The following is a 17,445-nucleotide window of genomic DNA, read 5'->3' as shown; positions in this document are numbered from 1 at the left end:
GACTCTCCACGTTTTCAGAGCTCTGGGCTCAGGACTCCCCTCCTGTCCTTCCAGCCCCAGCCCGACAGAGGGGGGCAGCCCAGCCGCTCCTCCCCAGCTGCCCCCGACGCCTCATTTCTGCGGTCCAGATTCTGGAATGCCCGCCACCCAGCGGGGCCCAGATCACACGCAAGTGCCCGATTCTCACCCCTCCTCTGGCCTCAGTCTGCTGGTAACGAACACGCGATGCCACCAAATGCCACCCTCCTGGCAAAGTGGGGATGCCCCCGGCCCCCTTACCTGGGCCCAGGGCTGTGGATGGGGTCTCGGGGAACTGGGAGGGCCCACCTGAAGGCAGACAGACACGCTACTGCCCCACCCTTTGGTGGGCAACAGAAACGGGGCAGCGAGGCCTGCAGGGACCCCCACTCCCACCCTGCAGGGCCTCTCCCCACCTCAATCCTATGCAAATGATGGGGCTCTCCCGCTCCCCAAAGGCAAGTCCCCAGCCCTGCCTGCTGGAAGAGGGGCCGGGAGGTGGGACTTCAGGCTGGATGCGGAGGGACTAAGCAGGGTCCACTCCAGGACAGAGGGCAGCGAGGCCCTGCCTGTCCTCCTTCCCAGCAGGGCTCTGCTCAAGCAGACGGGGCCTCAGGCAGGTGAACCCCCAGCTCCTGACCCTCGCTGAAGGTCAAGGCCGCCCAGGACGCCTGCGGCGCAGTACCACACCTCACCACCAGGTGCCGCCATGGACAGCGTTCATCCCAGCACCAGCCCCCCAGGTTCTGCCTCCACCTGCCCCACCCCACCCCTCTGCAGGAGGTGGGATCCCTCCCCTAAAGGTGCTTAACAGTTTGTGGCCAGGGCTGCCTCGACGAGGCTCAAAAAGATGCACACACAATATGAAGACCATGTCTGGGGTCCCCAAGCCAAGGAGCCCAGACTGGAATCCCCGCTCACAGCCTGGCTCCCCCTTCACCCCATCTCAGGGCCTGCCCGGCACAGGCCCCAAGCCAGCCTCTGGTCTCGCTTGGCAGACACGACCTCTTGGTGCTGCCTCTTCCCAGGAGCAGGCTGGGCCTGGGGGAGGTGACCAGGACACCAGAGGAGCACAGCTGGCCGGAGGGGCAGGGCACCCCGAGCTCTGCCTGCAGACAGCACATTCCCCCAGAGGCTTAGGGGGCTGAGAGGCCACGGTGCCATCACGGCACCTTCCCCGACCCTGCCCGTGGGTGCAAACAGGAACACGAATGCACTGGAGCACAGGCATGCCGTGAAGCACACGTGCGCATGGGAGCACACACAGGCACTGGCACGCACACACTGGGACACACGCAGGTGCTAGCGTGCACAGACGGGAGCACACGCCTGTGCTACTGCACACACATGCATGGGCGCACCGTCGTGCCCTGGTTCACACACACACAGGGCGAGGAAGGGGTGGGGCGGTGGGCTGTGTCTGCGCCCACCCACGCTGGATCACCCAGCCCTGCCCGTGGGGTCTCCGCCCTCTGCAGTTTGAGCCCACCCCAGCCGCTGTCTGGGCCTGGAGTCAGCAGGGCACTGCCGGCTGGCCCACGGCCGAGTCCGGCCCCGTGGTCCAAGGGCTGGAAGGTTCACACTTGGCCCGTCAGAGGCCTGCAGATACCATGGGCGCCGCGCTGGGCTGGTGACCTTTGGCCCAGCCAGCAGAGTCGTCCCTCTCTCCCCCGAGCCTGACTCACCCTGCTGGCACATGGGCCCCACGTAGCCGTCCACGCAGTGGCACTGCCCACTGACAGCGTCGCAGTCAGCCCCACCCCCGCAGGAGCAGCGCAAGGCACAGCCTGGCCCGAAGAAGCCGCTTCTGCAGCCTGAGGGCACAAGACACGGGAGAGACGGGCCTGAGTGCCACTCCCGTCTGCCTGCGGCCGGGACCCCAGGCTTCGGGCCGCCCCGTGGGGGATGTGCGGGAGCAAGGACCTCGGGCCTCAGCTTCCCTGTCCTGCAGGAGCTCTCACATGGGAAAGCGCAGGGCACCAGGCACCGGCCCAGGATCACTGCCCCGCCTTCCCGCCCAGCCCCCGGCTGGCAAAGGGGAGCTGGCGGTCAGGGATGCTCCCTCCAGGGCAAGACGGCCAAGAGCCATGAGGACGTGTGTGGAGCCCCCAGGGCCGGCGCCTCCTCCCGGGCACGTCTGGGAGGCTGGCACGTTTCCTTCCCACCTAACTGGGCCCACGCCCAAGGGAGAGGCTAACGGGGGACTCAGGTGGGGACCAGAGGGCGGGACTGGCCTTGACAACCCGAGCAGGAGCTCCGTGCTGGGGGCCCTGCAGAGGGAGGGGTTGGGCACGGTGCCCAGGCCACACGTGGCACAGGTGGGGCTCCTTCAACACGGTCAACAACACTGACAGAGACCCACGCCCATGGCCCCCACCAAGCGGGACCCCAGACTCACCCAGGTCACAGGTGGCCCCCATGAGCCCCGGGGGGCATAGGCAGTGGCCGGTGACGGGGTCGCAGGGCACCCCATCCTCGCAGTCACACTGCTGGTTGCAGCCTTCTCCAAATGAGCCCGACTCACACCCTGGTGGGGGCAGTGGGCTTAGCATCACCTGTCCCGTACCCGGGGGTGAGGGGCCGGATGGAGAACGTGGGCGCACGGACCACTCACCCTTCTCGCAGAACTGGCCACGGAAGCCGGCAGGGCAGAGGCACCTGCCACTGACGGGGTCACAGGGGGCGCCGTGCTGACACTCGCACGTCCCCCGGCAGCCAGCCCCGTGGAAGCCAGCGGGACAGGCTGAGGGAGACCCGGGTTGGAGCTCCTGACTCAGTTTGCCCAGAGTGAGCAAAGGACCGGGTCAGGGGCCCAGCTCCCCTGTCCTCCCACCCAGGCCCGGCCCTGAGCCGGGACCTCTGGCCCGGGAGCCCCACCGAAGCTGGGGTCAGGCCTCATCTCATCGGGCCCCCGCGGGGAGTGACACGGAAAGCGGAGGAGCGGATGCCGGGACAGGGGCCGACCCCACGACTCACGGTGCTCGCAGGCCTGGCCGTAGAAGCCGGGGCCGCAGTGGCAGGCGCCCGACGAGGGCTCACAGGTGCCGTGGTTGCGGCAGGAGCATTCCAGGCGGCAGGCGGCACCGTAGCGCCCAGCGGGGCAGGCTGGGGAGGGGGCCGGCGGGTCAGCCTCCTGCCACGGGAGAGCAGGGGGCACGGGGCTGGCCCCTGGGCACTAGCCTGATCCGCGGGAGCCCGGCAGCCTCGCCCGGCCCTACGGCAACCTGCGGCCCCCGCAAACGCCCTCGAGCTATGACCCCCCTCGGGAGCCTAGGGCCCCCCACCCTGCCACCACCACACCGGGTACGGCCTCGCTCCCCTGCAGGTACCACCCCTGCAGCTCACACGGCGATGTGGCCCCCAGGCTACCCCGGACAGACACTCACCCAGCTCGCAGTGCAGCCCGGTCCAGCCCAGGCCGCAGGAGCAGCTGCCGCTGGCGGCGTGGCACAGGCCCCCGTTCCTGCAGGAGCACATGTGCTCACAGTTCACACCAAACCGGTTCTGGGGGCAACCTGGGGACAGTCGGGCACTGCTCAGAGCTCTGGCCCAGGGACGCAACCCCCAGATCTGACAGTCATTCAACAAACACTCCCCGGGCCTCTCAGAACCAGTCCCTGCCCCCCGGGCACACACGTGCCAGGAAACAACACCAACCACATCCTGCCCGTTCATCCATCCTCCACAGATGCCAGGCCTGATCGGCGCTGAGGATAACACAGGACGAGAGGGACCAGGGCCCGCCAGGGGCTGTGAGTGCCTGCCCAGCTGGCGGCAGGGGGTTAGGGAAGTCTTCCTGGAGGTGGTAGCACAGAGGAGGCTGGGCAACCCTGCACTCCAGGTGGCCCCTGTTCACACGCTGATTGACCCATGGCTACCGTCCTCCCCTGCGGGCCTAGGGGAGTGTGACCGGCCCCTTGACGAGGACCAGAGGGCAGCAGGGGGCTCAGACCTACCAGGGTATGGGGCCAGGCCAAGCAGGGCCTTGAGGACTGTGCATGCCATCGTAAGCATGAGCCCCACCACAGTCCCCAGGGACTGCCCCAGCTCCCCACCATGGGCTGGGCTCCAGGCCTCCCTCTCTGTGGGGTCCCTGGCCACTGGGCCCGGTAGAAAGGCCAGAGGGACCCCAACCCAAGAGGACATCAGCCAGAAGGCTGGCTCCGTCCTCAGACGAAACAGCCGCCTGACCCCTCCTGCTGGGGGGGGCTCTGGGTCAGAACGGGTTCATCCCCCACTGGGCACAGGGAACTGGACAGGTCACTTGATGGCCTGAACCTTGGAGTCACAGGTCAAGACAAGGCGTGGGATGCTATCGGATGACCCAATGACCCGAGTGGACGCTGCTGTCAACACAAGCTAGACCCTCACTTATCCTCAGGGCACTTGGGGGATTAATGGTGGGGACCCAGTTCTCCGCCAGTGACCCCAGGGCTTCACCCCATCACCCTCCCCCCGAGGCTGAGGGAGTGATACCCATGAAGTATCCAAGGCAGCAGGGGGAGCAGGCTCTCACCGTGCTCACAGTGGACGCCGGTCCTCCCGGGGGGGCAGGAGCAGGTGCCGGTCACGGGGTCACAAGCCGCCCCCTGCCCACAACTGCACACGTGGGCACAGCGGGGGCCAAAGCGGCCGTGTGGACAGGCTGCCAGGAGGAAATGGGAGGGTGGCCACTCCAGGCAGGATCCCCCCTCTCTGCCGTGTCAACCCGGGACAGGGCGGGATGGGCCAGGGAAGGCGGGGTGGGGAGACTCCCTTGTCTGCCCAGATGCGGCGGGGCTGCCTGCTGCCACGCCCCCTGCCTGCTGGCTCTGCTGGGGGCCGGCCTGCGCTGCGTTTCGCGTGACTCACGGCGGCCCCCGCCCACCCTGCCAGCCCAACCAGGATTCCAGATGATTGGAAAGGCCCCACCTGGCTCAGGGAAAGGCCATTCTTTCGGCAGCATGCCCAGCTGGCCTCTGCACGGCCCCTGGTGGACATGGCCTGAGCCGGGGGCACAGCACACGGCCAGGCAGAGCTGGCCGGCAGGGATGCTTTGGTCACATGGAACCCCCAGCTTAGCCCAGTCTGCGGCCAGGCCCCGGGGGGCGGGCCCAAGAAGGGGGTGGTCAGGGGCTGTCCTCCCCGCAGGCTGGCTAACCCTAACCACCGAGGCGCAGGGAGGAGCTGCCCCTGCCCTCACCCTGGCCACTCACCGAGGCTGCAGTCCGTTCCGAGGAACCCAGATGGGCAGTGGCAGGCCCCTGTGGCCACGTCACAGGAGCCCCCGTTGAGACACCCACACAGCTGCTCACAGCCGGGCCCGAACCGCCCGGGCGGGCACCCTGCAGGGGGAGGGGCCAGCTGCCAGGGGCCAGGGGGGCTCACAAAGCCCCTGACCTCCCACGTCATCCTTCCCAAGGGCCCAGCGGGCAGCATGGGCACACTCACGTTTCTGGCAGCCGGCACCGTGGTAGCCAGCGGCACACACGCAGGCCCCCGAGGCAGGGTGGCAGGCCTGGTCCTCGCCGGGACACTGACACTTCTGCCCACAGTTCTCCCCAAAGGCACCGGGCGGGCAGGCTGGGGTGAGGAGGCAGGAGGTCAGTGCCGGCCCTGCCTGGAGTGGGCATCCTCCCGGGAGTCGCCTCCCGGAGCCCCTCCTGGGGGTAGAGGTTTGGGGCCCAGCACAAGGGCACACGTGGCCTGAGCCACCCACTGCCCAAGGGCCCGCCCAGGTTGGTCACCTACCCTGCTCACAGCCGGGCCCAGTGAAGCCTGGGGGACAGTGACACTCTCCGGTGATGTGGTGACAGGCAACGCCGGGTGGGCACTGGCAGCGCTGGGCACAGGCCTCTCCAAACCAGCCAGGCGGGCAGGCTGCAGGGAGGCATGGGCCCGGAGGGGTCATCGTGTGAAGGGCCCAGCCCCACCCGGAGCACCAGCGGAGCTGGGGGCTCGCCATTCTCACACCGCAAGCCCCTCAATCCCGGCGGGCAGAGGCACGCCCCGGTGACGCGGTGGCAGGCGGCCCCCCGCCGGCAGGCACAGTTCTCCTCTCACAGAGAACCCGAAGGCGCCCTTGGGACAGGCTGCGGGGAAAGAGGCGGGCGGGCTGCTCGGGGAGGCTCCCTGGACAGAGGCGGGGAGGCCCCGGGAGCTCAGCCCACAGCCCTGCCCCCTACCTGCCCGTTGCCCACCCCGGGGAGGCCTCCACACCCTGGCGTGAGCCAAGGCCACACCGGAGGGGCTCTAACCCGCCCCACTCACGGCTCTGGCACTCATCCCCGGTCCAGCCGGCCGGGCAGCGGCAGTGGCCTGTGTGCCGGTCACAGAGGCCGCCGTGGAGGCACCCGCAGACGTGGTGGCAGCCGGCTCCGGAGAACCCCGGGGGGCACTCTGTAGAGGCTGGGGCAGGGGAGGGGACCGGTGAGGGTCCAGCCCCTGGGGCCCAGGACACCCCCGCCCGCCCCTGCTTCCCGCACCCAGAGCCTCGGATCCCGTGTCCTTGGGAAGGAGGGGTGCCCAGTGGGCTGGTGACACTGCAGGCCACACCCCAGGACCCTGACCCCCAACTCCAGGCAGCCACAGGGGGAGGGGGCTGCACCGAGGCACACCGGGGCGCTGGCCCTGGGTTCCAGACCACAGGGTCCCTCCTTCCTCCTCCGCCCGCCTGCCCGGCGCTCACCTTTCTCACAGGCCAGCCCAGCCCAGCCCTCGGGGCAGGTGCAGTGGCCTGAGACAGGGTCACAGGTGCCCCGGTTCTGGCAGAGGCAGGAATGCTGGCAGTCCTTGCCGTAGAGGCCTGCAGGGCAGGCTGGGGACGGAGAGAGAAGTGACCTGCAGCATCCCCGCCAGCCAGGCCGGGGGCCTGAACCCTCGGAGGGCCAGCCCATTGGACCTGAAGGCCCGCCACAAAGGGCAGGGACCTAGGGCTGCCTCTAGGATGACCTGCTCCAGGACTCCCTGGGCCCAGATGCCCAGCCTCCGGGGGCTCAGGACTGAAGGGTATGGTCCTAAGCCTTCCTCCCCTGCCCCGGTGCCCCATGGCGGGGGCATGGCCCCCGCCCTCCCTGCCCTCCATTCCCAGTGAGCTGTGTGTCCACCTCGTGCCCGACACGGTGTGACCTTGCACGGCCCAGGGAGGGGCAAGCACGTTGCCTGACCCCAGACTCCTGGGCAGGGCTTACCCTGTAGGCAGGTGGGCCCCATCCAGCCAGGGCCACAGCGACACTGCCCGTGAACAGGATCACAGGAGGCCCCATTAAAGCAGGAGCAGGCCTGGCTGCAGTTGTGGCCGTACGTGTGGGCTGGGCAGGCTGCAGGAGAGAGGGGCGGTCAGGGGCCGGAGGGACGGACCCCGGGAGGGGCTGCAGCAGATGGTCTCGGGCTGCTGTGGTCCATCTGCCCCTCCCTCTGGCCTGGGCACCAGTCAGGGTGGCCACAGATAAGGACTGACCCTAACCCTAACGGGCAGCACCCAGGGCTGATGGGGGCCTCACGCACTCTGGGCACAGCGGGGACCCCGGCGGCCAGGAGGGCAGAGGCAGGAGCCGTTTACGGCGTCGCAGGGCACCCCGGTGCTGCAGTCACAGGCGCGGTGGCAGTCCACTCCGAAGAAGCCGGCAGGGCAGGCTGCAGGCAGGGGGCGGTGATGGGAGATGGCCAGGGGTCATGGGTCCCCACCCACATGCCCGGCCACCCCGGCCTGCACCCTGGCTCACCGCGCTCACAGAAGGTTCCCCTCCAGCCGGCCGGGCAGGTGCAGGCCCCACTGACATGGTCACAGGCTGCCCCGTGCTCACACTGGCACTGCCGCCCACAGCCCGGCCCGAAGTAGCCCTGGGGACACCCTGAGACACCAGACCATCAGCTGGGGGGACGGTGAGCCTGACCTAATCCTCCCCAGGCCTCCACCACCACCGGGCCAGGGCCCGGGACTGTGGGGCAGGAGAAGCCCCTCCATACCCAAGGCCTCTGCACCTGTCCCCCAGGTAGGAACCGAGCCCCGAGCCCTGGGGAGGAGGGAGCCCCAGGCCCACTCAGACCCACCAACCCGGCCAGGGCAAGGCCCTCGTTCCTTAGCAGACACCTTCCTCCCCTCCTCCAGGTGCCAGGTGTCCTGTGGGGCGCAACTGGCCCCACCTCTCCCTGCTGCGCCAGGTGGGCCTTCTGTTGGGCCCAGGCAGGTGGGAGGGTGGAGCCTGGCCCAGGCTGGGGAGGGATGGGGGTGGGCTCAGGCAAGGAGACTCCCTGTTTGTCCAGGGACAGGAAGGCAGGACTAGGTCCCCGACACTTGGGCGTGTGCACATTCGCGTATGCATGCGCGTGTGCGCGTGTGCGCGTGTGCAGGCGGGGCCGGGACTCACGCTGCTCGCACCACAGGCCCACATAGCCGGCCTCACACAGACACAGGCCGCTGATGGCGTCGCAGCTCCCGTGGCCTGCACTGCAGTTGCAGGTGTGGCTGCAGTCGGGCCCCCAGTGGCCGCTGTCACAGGCTGCAACAGGGGCCGGGTCACCCTGTGCAGGTGACCACAGCCACGATGGGGTCCGGGGCCCTCCCCGGGGCCTGGGCGGAGGCTTCCCCAGGGCAGGGCAGGGACGCTTGCACACCAGGCCGCCTACCTCTCTGGCAGCTGAGGCCGGTCCACCCCGGGGCGCAGCTGCAGTGGCCAGTCACCGGGTGGCAGAGCCCGTCGTTGACGCAGGAGCATCGCATCTGGCAGCTGGGCCCAAACCAGCCTGCTGGGCAAGCTGCAGGGAGGGCAGGGTGAGCGCACTGGGGACACGGGACACTGGGGCAGGGGGACACGGGTACGGGACACAGGGGTGGGACACGGGGGCAGGGGGACACGGGTACGGGACACAGGGGTGGGACACGGGGGTCGCAGGTGGGGCCGAGGTCGGGGCGGCACTCACTGTCCTGGCAGCGGCCGCCCATGAAGCCGGGGCGGCACAGGCAGGCTCCAGTCTCAGGCTCACAGGAGGCACCGTGCTCGCACGCCGGGCATATCTCCTGGCAGCCGAGCCCCCAGCGACCCTCAGGACAATCTAGCCCCACCACAGCCAGTCAGTCTCCCCTGGGGCCTTGCTGGGCCCATCGGGAAGCAGGAACTTCTGTTCCCACCTGAGCTGTCCCGGAGGAGGGAGAGGGACAGGTCACGGGAACCCCCAGCCTCCTCATGGGCTGCTGGCTATAGGGCGTCCACCCCCAGAAAGGGAGCCCCTGCCCTAGAATGGCTCAACAGGCAAAAGGGGGGCACCCAGAGTGAACAGTGCCTAGAGGACAAGCCACAGGCCCGCGGAGGGCTGGGGGCCGCTGGTCAACCTGTCTCCACGGCTGACAGTTCCTAGTCATGGCCACATGGCCACAGGGAGGCCACAGATGCCCACGTCCAGACCCAAGGCTGGTTGGTGTGAGCTCTCGCAGTTGCTGTGGACTGGCCTGGGGTCTGCAGGGCTCCAGGGCTGAGGCCAGGGCTCCCCAAACACAGCTCAGTGCTGGGGTCCCCAAACACAGCCCAGAGTTGGGGTCCCCAAATAGGATCCAGGCTGGGCTCCCCAAACACAGACCGGGGCTGGGGTCCCCAAACACGGCCTGGGGCTGGGGTCCCCAAATGAGATCCAGGCTGGGCTCCCCAAACATGGCCCGGGGCTGGGGTCCCCAAATGGGATCCAGGCTGGGCTCCCCAAACACGGCCAGGAGTCATGCAGCCCAGGGCGGTTAGGAGAGCACGGGACAAGGCTGCCACTCACCTGCCGCACAGTCAGCCCCGGTCCTCCCAGGAGGGCACAGGCACCGCCCCGTGACCAGGTCGCAGGGGGCGCCCTCGCAGGAGCAGAAGCCTGAGCAGTTCTTGCCGAACGTCCCGGCCGGGCACTCTACGGGGGAGGGTGGGGGGCCTCAGCCACCACCACAAGGAGCTGCCGTCCTCCCCTTGCGGCCCCGCCCCGCCCGGGGCACCTGCCCCCGGCACCTGCCCCCTGCCCCAGCAGCATTGCTGGACACAGCTGTGGTCCCCTGGGTGATGAGGGCGGTCACGGGAGTGGGCAGGAGACGGGGGACATGGAGCAGGACGAGGAGGGGCCTGCTTGGGCTGACCCTCCTTGGGGAGTGGTGGTGAGGGGCAGCCTGGAGACCACAGGCCAGCAGGGCTCGGGGGGCGGGCAGCCAGGACCCTGGAGAGCAGGTGCAGGGCTGGCTCTGCCTTCCTCTCACTTTGGTGCACCCTGGGGACCCCCTGCTGGTCACCCCCGTGTTCAGGAATGAGAGCGGCCAGGTGGCTCCGGGCCCACAGCAGGGCTTCGGGAAAGAATGCAAGGGCCGCGGAGCCTCGCGCCCACCCGTGAAGGCTGCAGTGGCTGCTCTAGTGGCCTTGCAGGGCGCCGCGCCAGACCTCACACCTGCCCTGGCTGGGGAGGCAACGCGGTGGAGGGAGGGTCCTGCCAGCCCCAGCACCGTGTGGCTACCCCAGTGCTGCTGGAGGGAAAGCTCCCAGCTCAGGAAGGCCAGCACGGACCTGGAGAGGGCGTGCTGAGGTACCCTCCACACCAAAGAATCAGAGCCCACCCCGCACCCAAACACCCAGCGGGGCTGAGAACTGAGGACGCTCCCTGCCTGAGGGGCGTGAGGTGTCAGGGGGTGGGCGGGCGCCAGGCCTGGGGTCTCCTTGGGCCCCGAGATGAGCTCCGGACAAAGAACACACCCTGGTGAACTGTTGCCGTGAGGGCCCATGGCGTGCGGGCACAGGCCCGCCCACTGGACCGCAGGTGCAGCTCAGGGCACTCACACAGGCACCCACGCAGTGCGGACCGGGGCGGGCAGGGAGGCCCAGCGGGGCCGGGTGGAGCTGTCCCGCCACCTAGGGGAGCCCCCGCTCCACTGACTGGGGGCAGACGCGTGTTTGGGGGTTAATACTTTCCAGACCTAACAGCAGCGGGGAGCCCGTTACTGCTGTAAAAATATGTGTGTCATTTCCTGTGGCTCATCCTTGGGGCCCTGGAGGCTTTTAAAGAAAAAAGGAAAAGAAAGACAAAGAAAACCAGCAGGGAAGGGCTGGGGGTGAAGGCCCTTCCGTGTCTCAGCACACAGGCCGACAAAGAGGGCAGGTGCAGGCAGGCCTGCCGTGTGCTGGAGTGCAGGGGGAGACTGACCCCTCGGCTGGGGCTGCGCGGTGGCCCCCAGGCCACTTAGGGGCAGCTGGGCGGGCAGCTCTGGCTAAGGGGGACTCGAGCCGCTGCCCCGGTCGGGGTCACACCAGTCACACCGCAGGCCCCCTCGGCCCCCACCTGCCCGCCCGCTGATGGGTGAGGACAGTGTGCCAAGGGAGGTCCCAACCTACCTGCACCCCGTCGGCGGCCACGGCAGCCCCACTGCTCAAAGCCAGGGCTCCCCCATGTAAACGAGGGGCCCCCAGCCTCCAGCCTTGCCCGTGCTTGGTGCCCACTCATGCCGCCCCCCAGCCCGGGCGTCCACGTGGAGGGCCTTTGGTCACCACCCACGCCCCACGCCGGCACCTCCGGCCCAGACTTCGCTCCGAGCCAACACCCTCGGGAGCAGCCTCTGTCCTCCTGGCTCAGACCCACCAGGAAGGAGCCCCTGGCCCAGCTTCCAGCACAAATCTCACTTAGTGTGTCCTGTGATAGAGTGAGTGGGCAGGTGAGGGAGGGAGGGGGCAATCTTGGAGAGGCACTGGCCCTTCTCCAGGCCTCCCTGCACGTGCGTGCACATGCGCACACACACACACACACACACACACGAGTTCCCGCCCTCTCGGGTGCACAGAGACAGGCAGACCTGTGGCTGAGTCACCACTGCGTGACCAGGGTGGGGACATGGCAGGTCAAGGTGCCACCAGGACCAGCACTTCTGGTGCCCGGAGCCCAGCACGGGCCAGATGACCTGCACCCCACCCGCACACCAGGGCTGGTCGCTCACCTTGGCTGCAGTCCTCCCCCTGGTAGCCGGCAGGACACTGCTTCCCACACTGGCCGCTAACGGGGTCACAGGCCACGCCCGGGGGGCAGGTGCATGCCTGCCGGCAGCCTGGCCCAAAGAAGCCCGGCTGGCACTCTGCAGGAGGAGAGGGGAGAGGGGTCTGCAGGGTTCCGCCGGCCCTGAGGCCCTCCCTCCGCAGCTCTGCACTCACCGTCCTGGCACCGTTCGCCCCCGAAGCCCGCCTTGCAGGCACAGCTGCCGTCCCTCCTGTCACACGCGCGCGTGTTCCGCTGCTCACACTGGCACTCCTCCGAGCAGCCCGGCCCGAAGGCCCACGGTGGGCAGGCTGCACCCCAGAACCAACCGTGAGGGGACCTGCCCCCTGCGAGCGCCCACCCTCCCCAGCCCAGGGTCTCCGGGACCCCACACAGAGCCGCTGGTTTGTGCCCATTCCACAGATGAGAAACAGGGTCTCAGAGAGGCACTTCCCAGCCAGGAAACGCTCAGGTCCTCACTGCCTCCCTCTATACAATCCTTCTACAAAGAGCTGCTAGGATGAAGTCTGCTTGCTTTTAGCCAGCATCCCACCGCCTCTCCCATCCCAGGTGTCTATGGACGCAGAGAGGGGTGACCCCATCGGGGGCTCAGGACTTGCTGCCAGGAATGTCCTGGAGCTCTGTGCCCTGGAGCTTCCGAGGGAGGCCTGCCCCTGTCCACGCTCAGCCCACCCACCAGCCTGGCTGGGGCTGGCACCGCCCACCCGGACAGACACCCTGGCGGCCATTGCAGTCCAGAGGACGTGGCTTTGAGCCCACAGACCCCACACCCCAGCCGGGGCACTTGCTGAGCCCCCGCATTCTCATCTGTAAACAGTGACAGTCCAACACAAGCTGGACCACGGGCGGGAAGCACCCGGCCCACGCTGTGGCCCCGCCCCCCGGACATGGGCGGCCAGTGGGCAGTGGGACTCACCCAGGTGGCAGAAGCGGCCATAGAGCCCCGGGTCGCAGAGGCAGGCCCCGTAGAGGCGGTGGCACCGGCCCCGGTTGGCACAGTGGCACTTCTTAGCGCAGTGCTTGCCGTAGAAGCCTCTGGGGCAGCCTGGGGGAAGGGGAGCCTCTTGACTGCCCACCCGGACATGGCCCCCGCCCGAGGAGATGCTCCAAGGGGCCCCAGGACCAGCACAGGAGTCAGGAGAGACCTGGGCCCCCAGCAGCCTGAGGACCCTGCACCCCAGACAGGGAGGGTCCCGGGGGGTGGCGAGGGCATCACGAGGGCAGGGCAGCCATGAAGTGCACCCCATGGATGCGGCCATCTGCCCTGGCTGGCCCGTGCCCCTAGGGTCTGTGGCCTGGATGGCGGCCAGAGTGGGATGCCAAGCACGTCCCCAGCACACACATGGGAGACGCTCAAAGAAAGCCCACCCTCCTCGTCTGACCGGCATCTGCAGCGTCCTGACATCTGTCCCTCGGTGGTCACCTAGCCTGAACCTCTGGGCCTCACAGAGGGAAGGACACGGGCCCAAGCTCAGGGGGCCCAGGGCCAGGACAGGGCTCTGGCATTCCTTCCCAAAACGCTCCCCTCCAGCTCTGTCCTGCTCCCGTCCTGCCTACTGAAGGGCCTCAGGGAGCTGGATGGTGACCCCAAGGTACGTCCACATCCTATCCACCAGGATCACCAGGTGGGGCCATCCTGCACTGTCGGAGCAGGCCTAACCCAACAAGTGTCCTTAGAAGAGAAAGGAGAGGGAGGCCGGAGACGAGAAGAGGAGGCCACGGGGAGACAGAGGCACAGACTGGGGGGAAGCAGCCACAAGCCTGGGGCACCTGGAGTCTAGGAGACTAGTACGGGGTCCCTGAGAATTGGAACGAACGTCCTCAAGCTCACCTGCACGGGCACACTTTACCCACAGGACCCCGACTGAGACCTGGTCTCCAGGAAGCCACACCACGTCCTGAGCAGAAGCTCAGAAGCTCTAAAATGCAGACGCTTTATCTGCCGGCAGTCCCTTGGGTCCGTTCAGGGCCCATCACACATACAGCGCCCAACAGGCAGTGGGCTTTCAGCCTCGGCAGAATAGGGATGGCAGATCGCAGGGGAAGATAGGCAGGGACGCTAACCAAGCCAAGAAGGTGACCAGAGGGAGGGGGTGGAAAGCCCTGCCTGGCCGCCCCGGGGCTTAGAAACCTGCCCCACAGAGTTCCCACGGGCAGGGGACAGGTCCACTGATTGCTGCCATCCGCTGCTAAGGCAGAAGTCCTTGATATGTTAGCTACATCCGCCAGCAAAAGAAGCAGAAACTTAAAGTTCTGAAGACTTTAAGATGAAGCATCAAGCACCTGGGAAACTTATGTGGACTCTAGTTCCTCCAGAAATGTTGCAACTTCCAAGTTAAAAAGGATGGTAATGTCGTCCCATGCAGCCGCAGCCCAGGCGTGCTCCCTTCTGCAAATCCCACCCAGCCATCATATAGCTCTCCTTGAATGCTTCCAGGAACAGGGAGCTCACTACCTCCCCGGAGACACAGCACGAAAGTGCTATTCTTCCAACAAGTCCTAACCACCTGCTATAGTCAGGCCCCAGGAGAATCATCAGATGTAGAAAGCTCAATGCCTCTTCCACTAAAGGGTCTCATCCTTCCCCCAGAAGGAAGGAGACTAGGAGCTGAGAGGTAATGCCCACCCCTGCCCTCCACCCAGAGGACAACCCTGGAGGCACAGGAAGGGCTGCACCCACCGTCCTCACAGCGGGCTCCACTGACACCCGGAGGGCAGCGGCAGGCCCCCGTCACAGGGTCGCAGGTCCCGCCGTTCTGACAGCTGCAGGAGAAGCTGCAGTTCTTCCCGAAGGTGTCTGGGGGACAAGCTGCAGGGGACACAGAGAAGCACAAGGGTCACTGGCCCGCAGAAGGACTCGGGGCCCAGAAGCCCCTCCAGAGACGCTGAGACACCCTCCTGGGGGTCGAGCCACCCAGTTCAAAAGCAACTTCCCAGAGTAGCACCCGATGGCACTCGTGCTCCCTGCCCCTGCCCACGGGCATGGCAGACATCTCTAATCAATCGCCCCATCCTCTCCCTCTGAACTCCGACACGCCCACCTTCTCAACCAGCACTTTCAGAGTGGGTCACTGGCAGACCCTCAGAGACGGTCACTACGGCCCTTGAGACTACTGGGGTCGCTGGACAGGGCGTGGACAGGCTCTGGACAGAGCCTGCGAAAGCAGCTTTCAAATGTGCTTCGGCTACCAACTTGGTGCGTGGCCCGGGGAGGTGACCTCTCCCCTCTGGGACTCGGGCATGACTGGCCCACCCGCTCGCTGCTCTTTATGTCTTAGTTGTTGGCTTGTCGCCAGACCCCCCGTCCACCGTGACATCTGTGAGGGGCAGACAGCAGGCCCTGCTAGCCCCTGGGGTCTCCCAGCGCCCAGAACAGGGCCTGGCAAGGAGCAGGAAGCCAAGAGACCCTGAATGAACGAGTGAATGAGTGAACGGATGGACCTGTGGAGCCCCTGCCCAGGGCCGGCGGGCAGGCGTAAACCGTGTGTGCCGCGCGGGTCCTGGGGCTCAGGGGCCCCGCCCACACCACGCCCTCACAGCAGCCTCACCCAATGAGTGAACGGATGGACCTGTGGAGCCCCTGCCCAGGGCCGGCGGGCAGGCGTAAACCATGTGTGCCGCGCGGGTCCTGGGGCTCAGGGGCCCCGCCCACACCACGCCCTCACAGCAGCCTCACCCTCACTGCAGATGAGCCCGGTCCAGCCGTCGGGGCAGTCACAGCCACGCAGGCTGGGGAGGCAGGTCCCCCCATTCCTGCAGTCAGCGCAGGTCAAGCTGCAATCTGGGCCAAAGGAGTCATCCAGGCAGACTGGGGGACACAGCGGGAGAAGGGCCTCAGAGCCTGGCCCATGGCGCTGGACCCCGCCCAGCACCAGGCCAGAGAAGGGGCACAAGGGACGTCCTCAGGCTGTGAAGGCCCCATGTGGGTGAGCAGAGACGTGGGACCCAGATGGGGGGCCGGGAAGGGCTCTAAGCAGAGAGCTAGTGGCCCATCCCAGGCTCAGCCCCGGGCGCGCTGGGCAAACTGACCAAGCAGCTTGGCCTCTCTGCGCCTTGGTCCAACGAGGCCCTCACGGGAGCCCTTCCTCAGACCCAAGACCGCAGGGTGGGCAGCAGCCGGGCCGAGGGGGCGCTGGTAGAGAAGCCCTGGGGACGGGCGACCTCTCACCAAACTTCTCTTGCAGTGTGTGTTCGCCCCGCGCCGCCTCCTTCTCGGCCCCGACGTGGTCATCTTGGAAGAGGTGGGGCAGCTCGTCCTGGAGCACCGCTATGTGCGGGAGGGGCTGCACCAGGGGCAGGTGGCCGTCCAGGCCCACCTCGGGCATCTCCAGGGCTGGGCGGAGCACAGAGGGCCCTGAGACCCTGCCGCCCCCCCCGGCCTCCCCGGGCTTGGACTCCCTGCCCCTCAGTGCCCAGAGGCAGCTCCGGGCCTGAGCCCCACCCCAGGGCCCCTCCTCACCCCAGCCACTCCTGACCCTACTTCTCAGGACAGAGGAGGCTCCGGGCTCTGAGGCCCTGACCCATGCCACGTCTACCCCGGCTGTCCTGGCTCCCATGCTGGCCCTAGGGACCCTGAGCACGGAGCGGGTGTGGGGACAGGAGCAGCTCTCTGGCCCTCTGGACGCTGCCCTCGGTCCCGGGAACCGCGTCCGTCCTCTCACCTGGGCAGGGCAGGAGCCGACTCCAGGGCCCCTGAGTAACACCCTGCCTGGGGGCGCCTGTCTGTCCGGCCCCTCCCCCCAGCTCTGCTGCCCCCGGCCTGTCCCACGGCGAGAGGCAGGACAGAAGTGGGGTCCGTCCAGCCAGGAGGGTGGGGTCCCCATGGTGCCCAGCAGAGACTCACGGCTGCAGCCCCGGCGGTCCTCGCCCAGCAGGTAGCCATCCTCGCAGGAGCACTGAAAGGAGCCGGCCAGGTTCGTGCAGCGGTGCTCACAGCCGCCACGGCCGGAGGCGCACTCGTCCACGTCTGCGGGCACACCCAGGGCGGCTGGCGCCTGTCCTCCGGGGGTCGGGGTCTCGGGGGCCCCTCCTGCCCCGGCCCTGCCCGCTGCACAAGGGCCTGCTGGGTGATACCCAGGCCACAGCCATCCTCCTGTACCCAGGGTCAGAGGGACGGGGTGCACTGCCTGAGGGAGGCCAGGCTGGGAGCAGCCAGTGGTGCAGGCCCAGCCCGAGAAAAAGACAGTGACCTCAGGCGGGGGACGGAGTGGGCAGGTCCCCACAGCCCTGCCGATGGCAGGGGCCCAACCAGCACCCACTCCCCAGCCAACACAGCTGCCTACCACTCACCCTCACAGCCGCAGCCGTCGGCGCCAAGCTGGTAGCCGGCATAGCAGCTGCACTCATAGCCGCCAGGGCTATTGGTGCAAACCTGCTGGCAGCACGGGGAGTCGGCACAGTTATCGACATCTGCAGGGCACACACCACAGCCCGGCTGGCACCCAGGTGCCC

At 67.7% G+C, this 17,445-nt stretch overlaps 1 protein-coding gene across 1 annotated transcript in view; it reads right to left on the bottom strand.

Annotated features, from left to right (window-relative positions):
* MEGF6 (multiple EGF like domains 6) overlaps positions 1–17,445 on the bottom strand; it is a 104,660-nt gene that overhangs the window by 3,171 nt on the left and 84,044 nt on the right. Inside the window, exons 10-36 of the mRNA XM_029230562.1 lie at positions 17,284–17,403; positions 16,838–16,960; positions 16,163–16,327; positions 15,671–15,802; positions 14,675–14,803; positions 12,911–13,039; positions 12,150–12,284; positions 11,939–12,073; positions 9,757–9,882; positions 8,920–9,051; positions 8,626–8,754; positions 8,367–8,498; positions 7,722–7,850; positions 7,504–7,632; positions 7,188–7,316; positions 6,686–6,814; positions 6,268–6,405; positions 5,749–5,877; positions 5,449–5,580; positions 5,214–5,342; positions 4,535–4,663; positions 3,405–3,533; positions 2,995–3,123; positions 2,633–2,761; positions 2,417–2,545; positions 1,704–1,832; positions 280–327 (exon numbers count right to left, since the gene is read on the bottom strand). Coding sequence (XP_029086395.1) covers positions 280–327; positions 1,704–1,832; positions 2,417–2,545; positions 2,633–2,761; positions 2,995–3,123; positions 3,405–3,533; positions 4,535–4,663; positions 5,214–5,342; positions 5,449–5,580; positions 5,749–5,877; positions 6,268–6,405; positions 6,686–6,814; positions 7,188–7,316; positions 7,504–7,632; positions 7,722–7,850; positions 8,367–8,498; positions 8,626–8,754; positions 8,920–9,051; positions 9,757–9,882; positions 11,939–12,073; positions 12,150–12,284; positions 12,911–13,039; positions 14,675–14,803; positions 15,671–15,802; positions 16,163–16,327; positions 16,838–16,960; positions 17,284–17,403 — 3,453 coding nt within the window. The remainder of the gene's footprint in view (positions 1–279; positions 328–1,703; positions 1,833–2,416; positions 2,546–2,632; positions 2,762–2,994; positions 3,124–3,404; positions 3,534–4,534; positions 4,664–5,213; positions 5,343–5,448; positions 5,581–5,748; positions 5,878–6,267; positions 6,406–6,685; positions 6,815–7,187; positions 7,317–7,503; positions 7,633–7,721; positions 7,851–8,366; positions 8,499–8,625; positions 8,755–8,919; positions 9,052–9,756; positions 9,883–11,938; positions 12,074–12,149; positions 12,285–12,910; positions 13,040–14,674; positions 14,804–15,670; positions 15,803–16,162; positions 16,328–16,837; positions 16,961–17,283; positions 17,404–17,445) is intronic.

Source organism: Monodon monoceros, unplaced genomic scaffold (assembly GCF_005190385.1).
Source record: "Monodon monoceros isolate NGI ecotype Baffin Bay Population unplaced genomic scaffold, NGI_Narwhal_1 Super_Scaffold_18, whole genome shotgun sequence".
Classification (NCBI taxonomy): domain Eukaryota; kingdom Metazoa; phylum Chordata; class Mammalia; order Artiodactyla; family Monodontidae; genus Monodon; species Monodon monoceros.
Note: the sequence above shows the minus strand (reverse complement) of the source record. Positions and strands in the feature narration are given on the sequence as shown.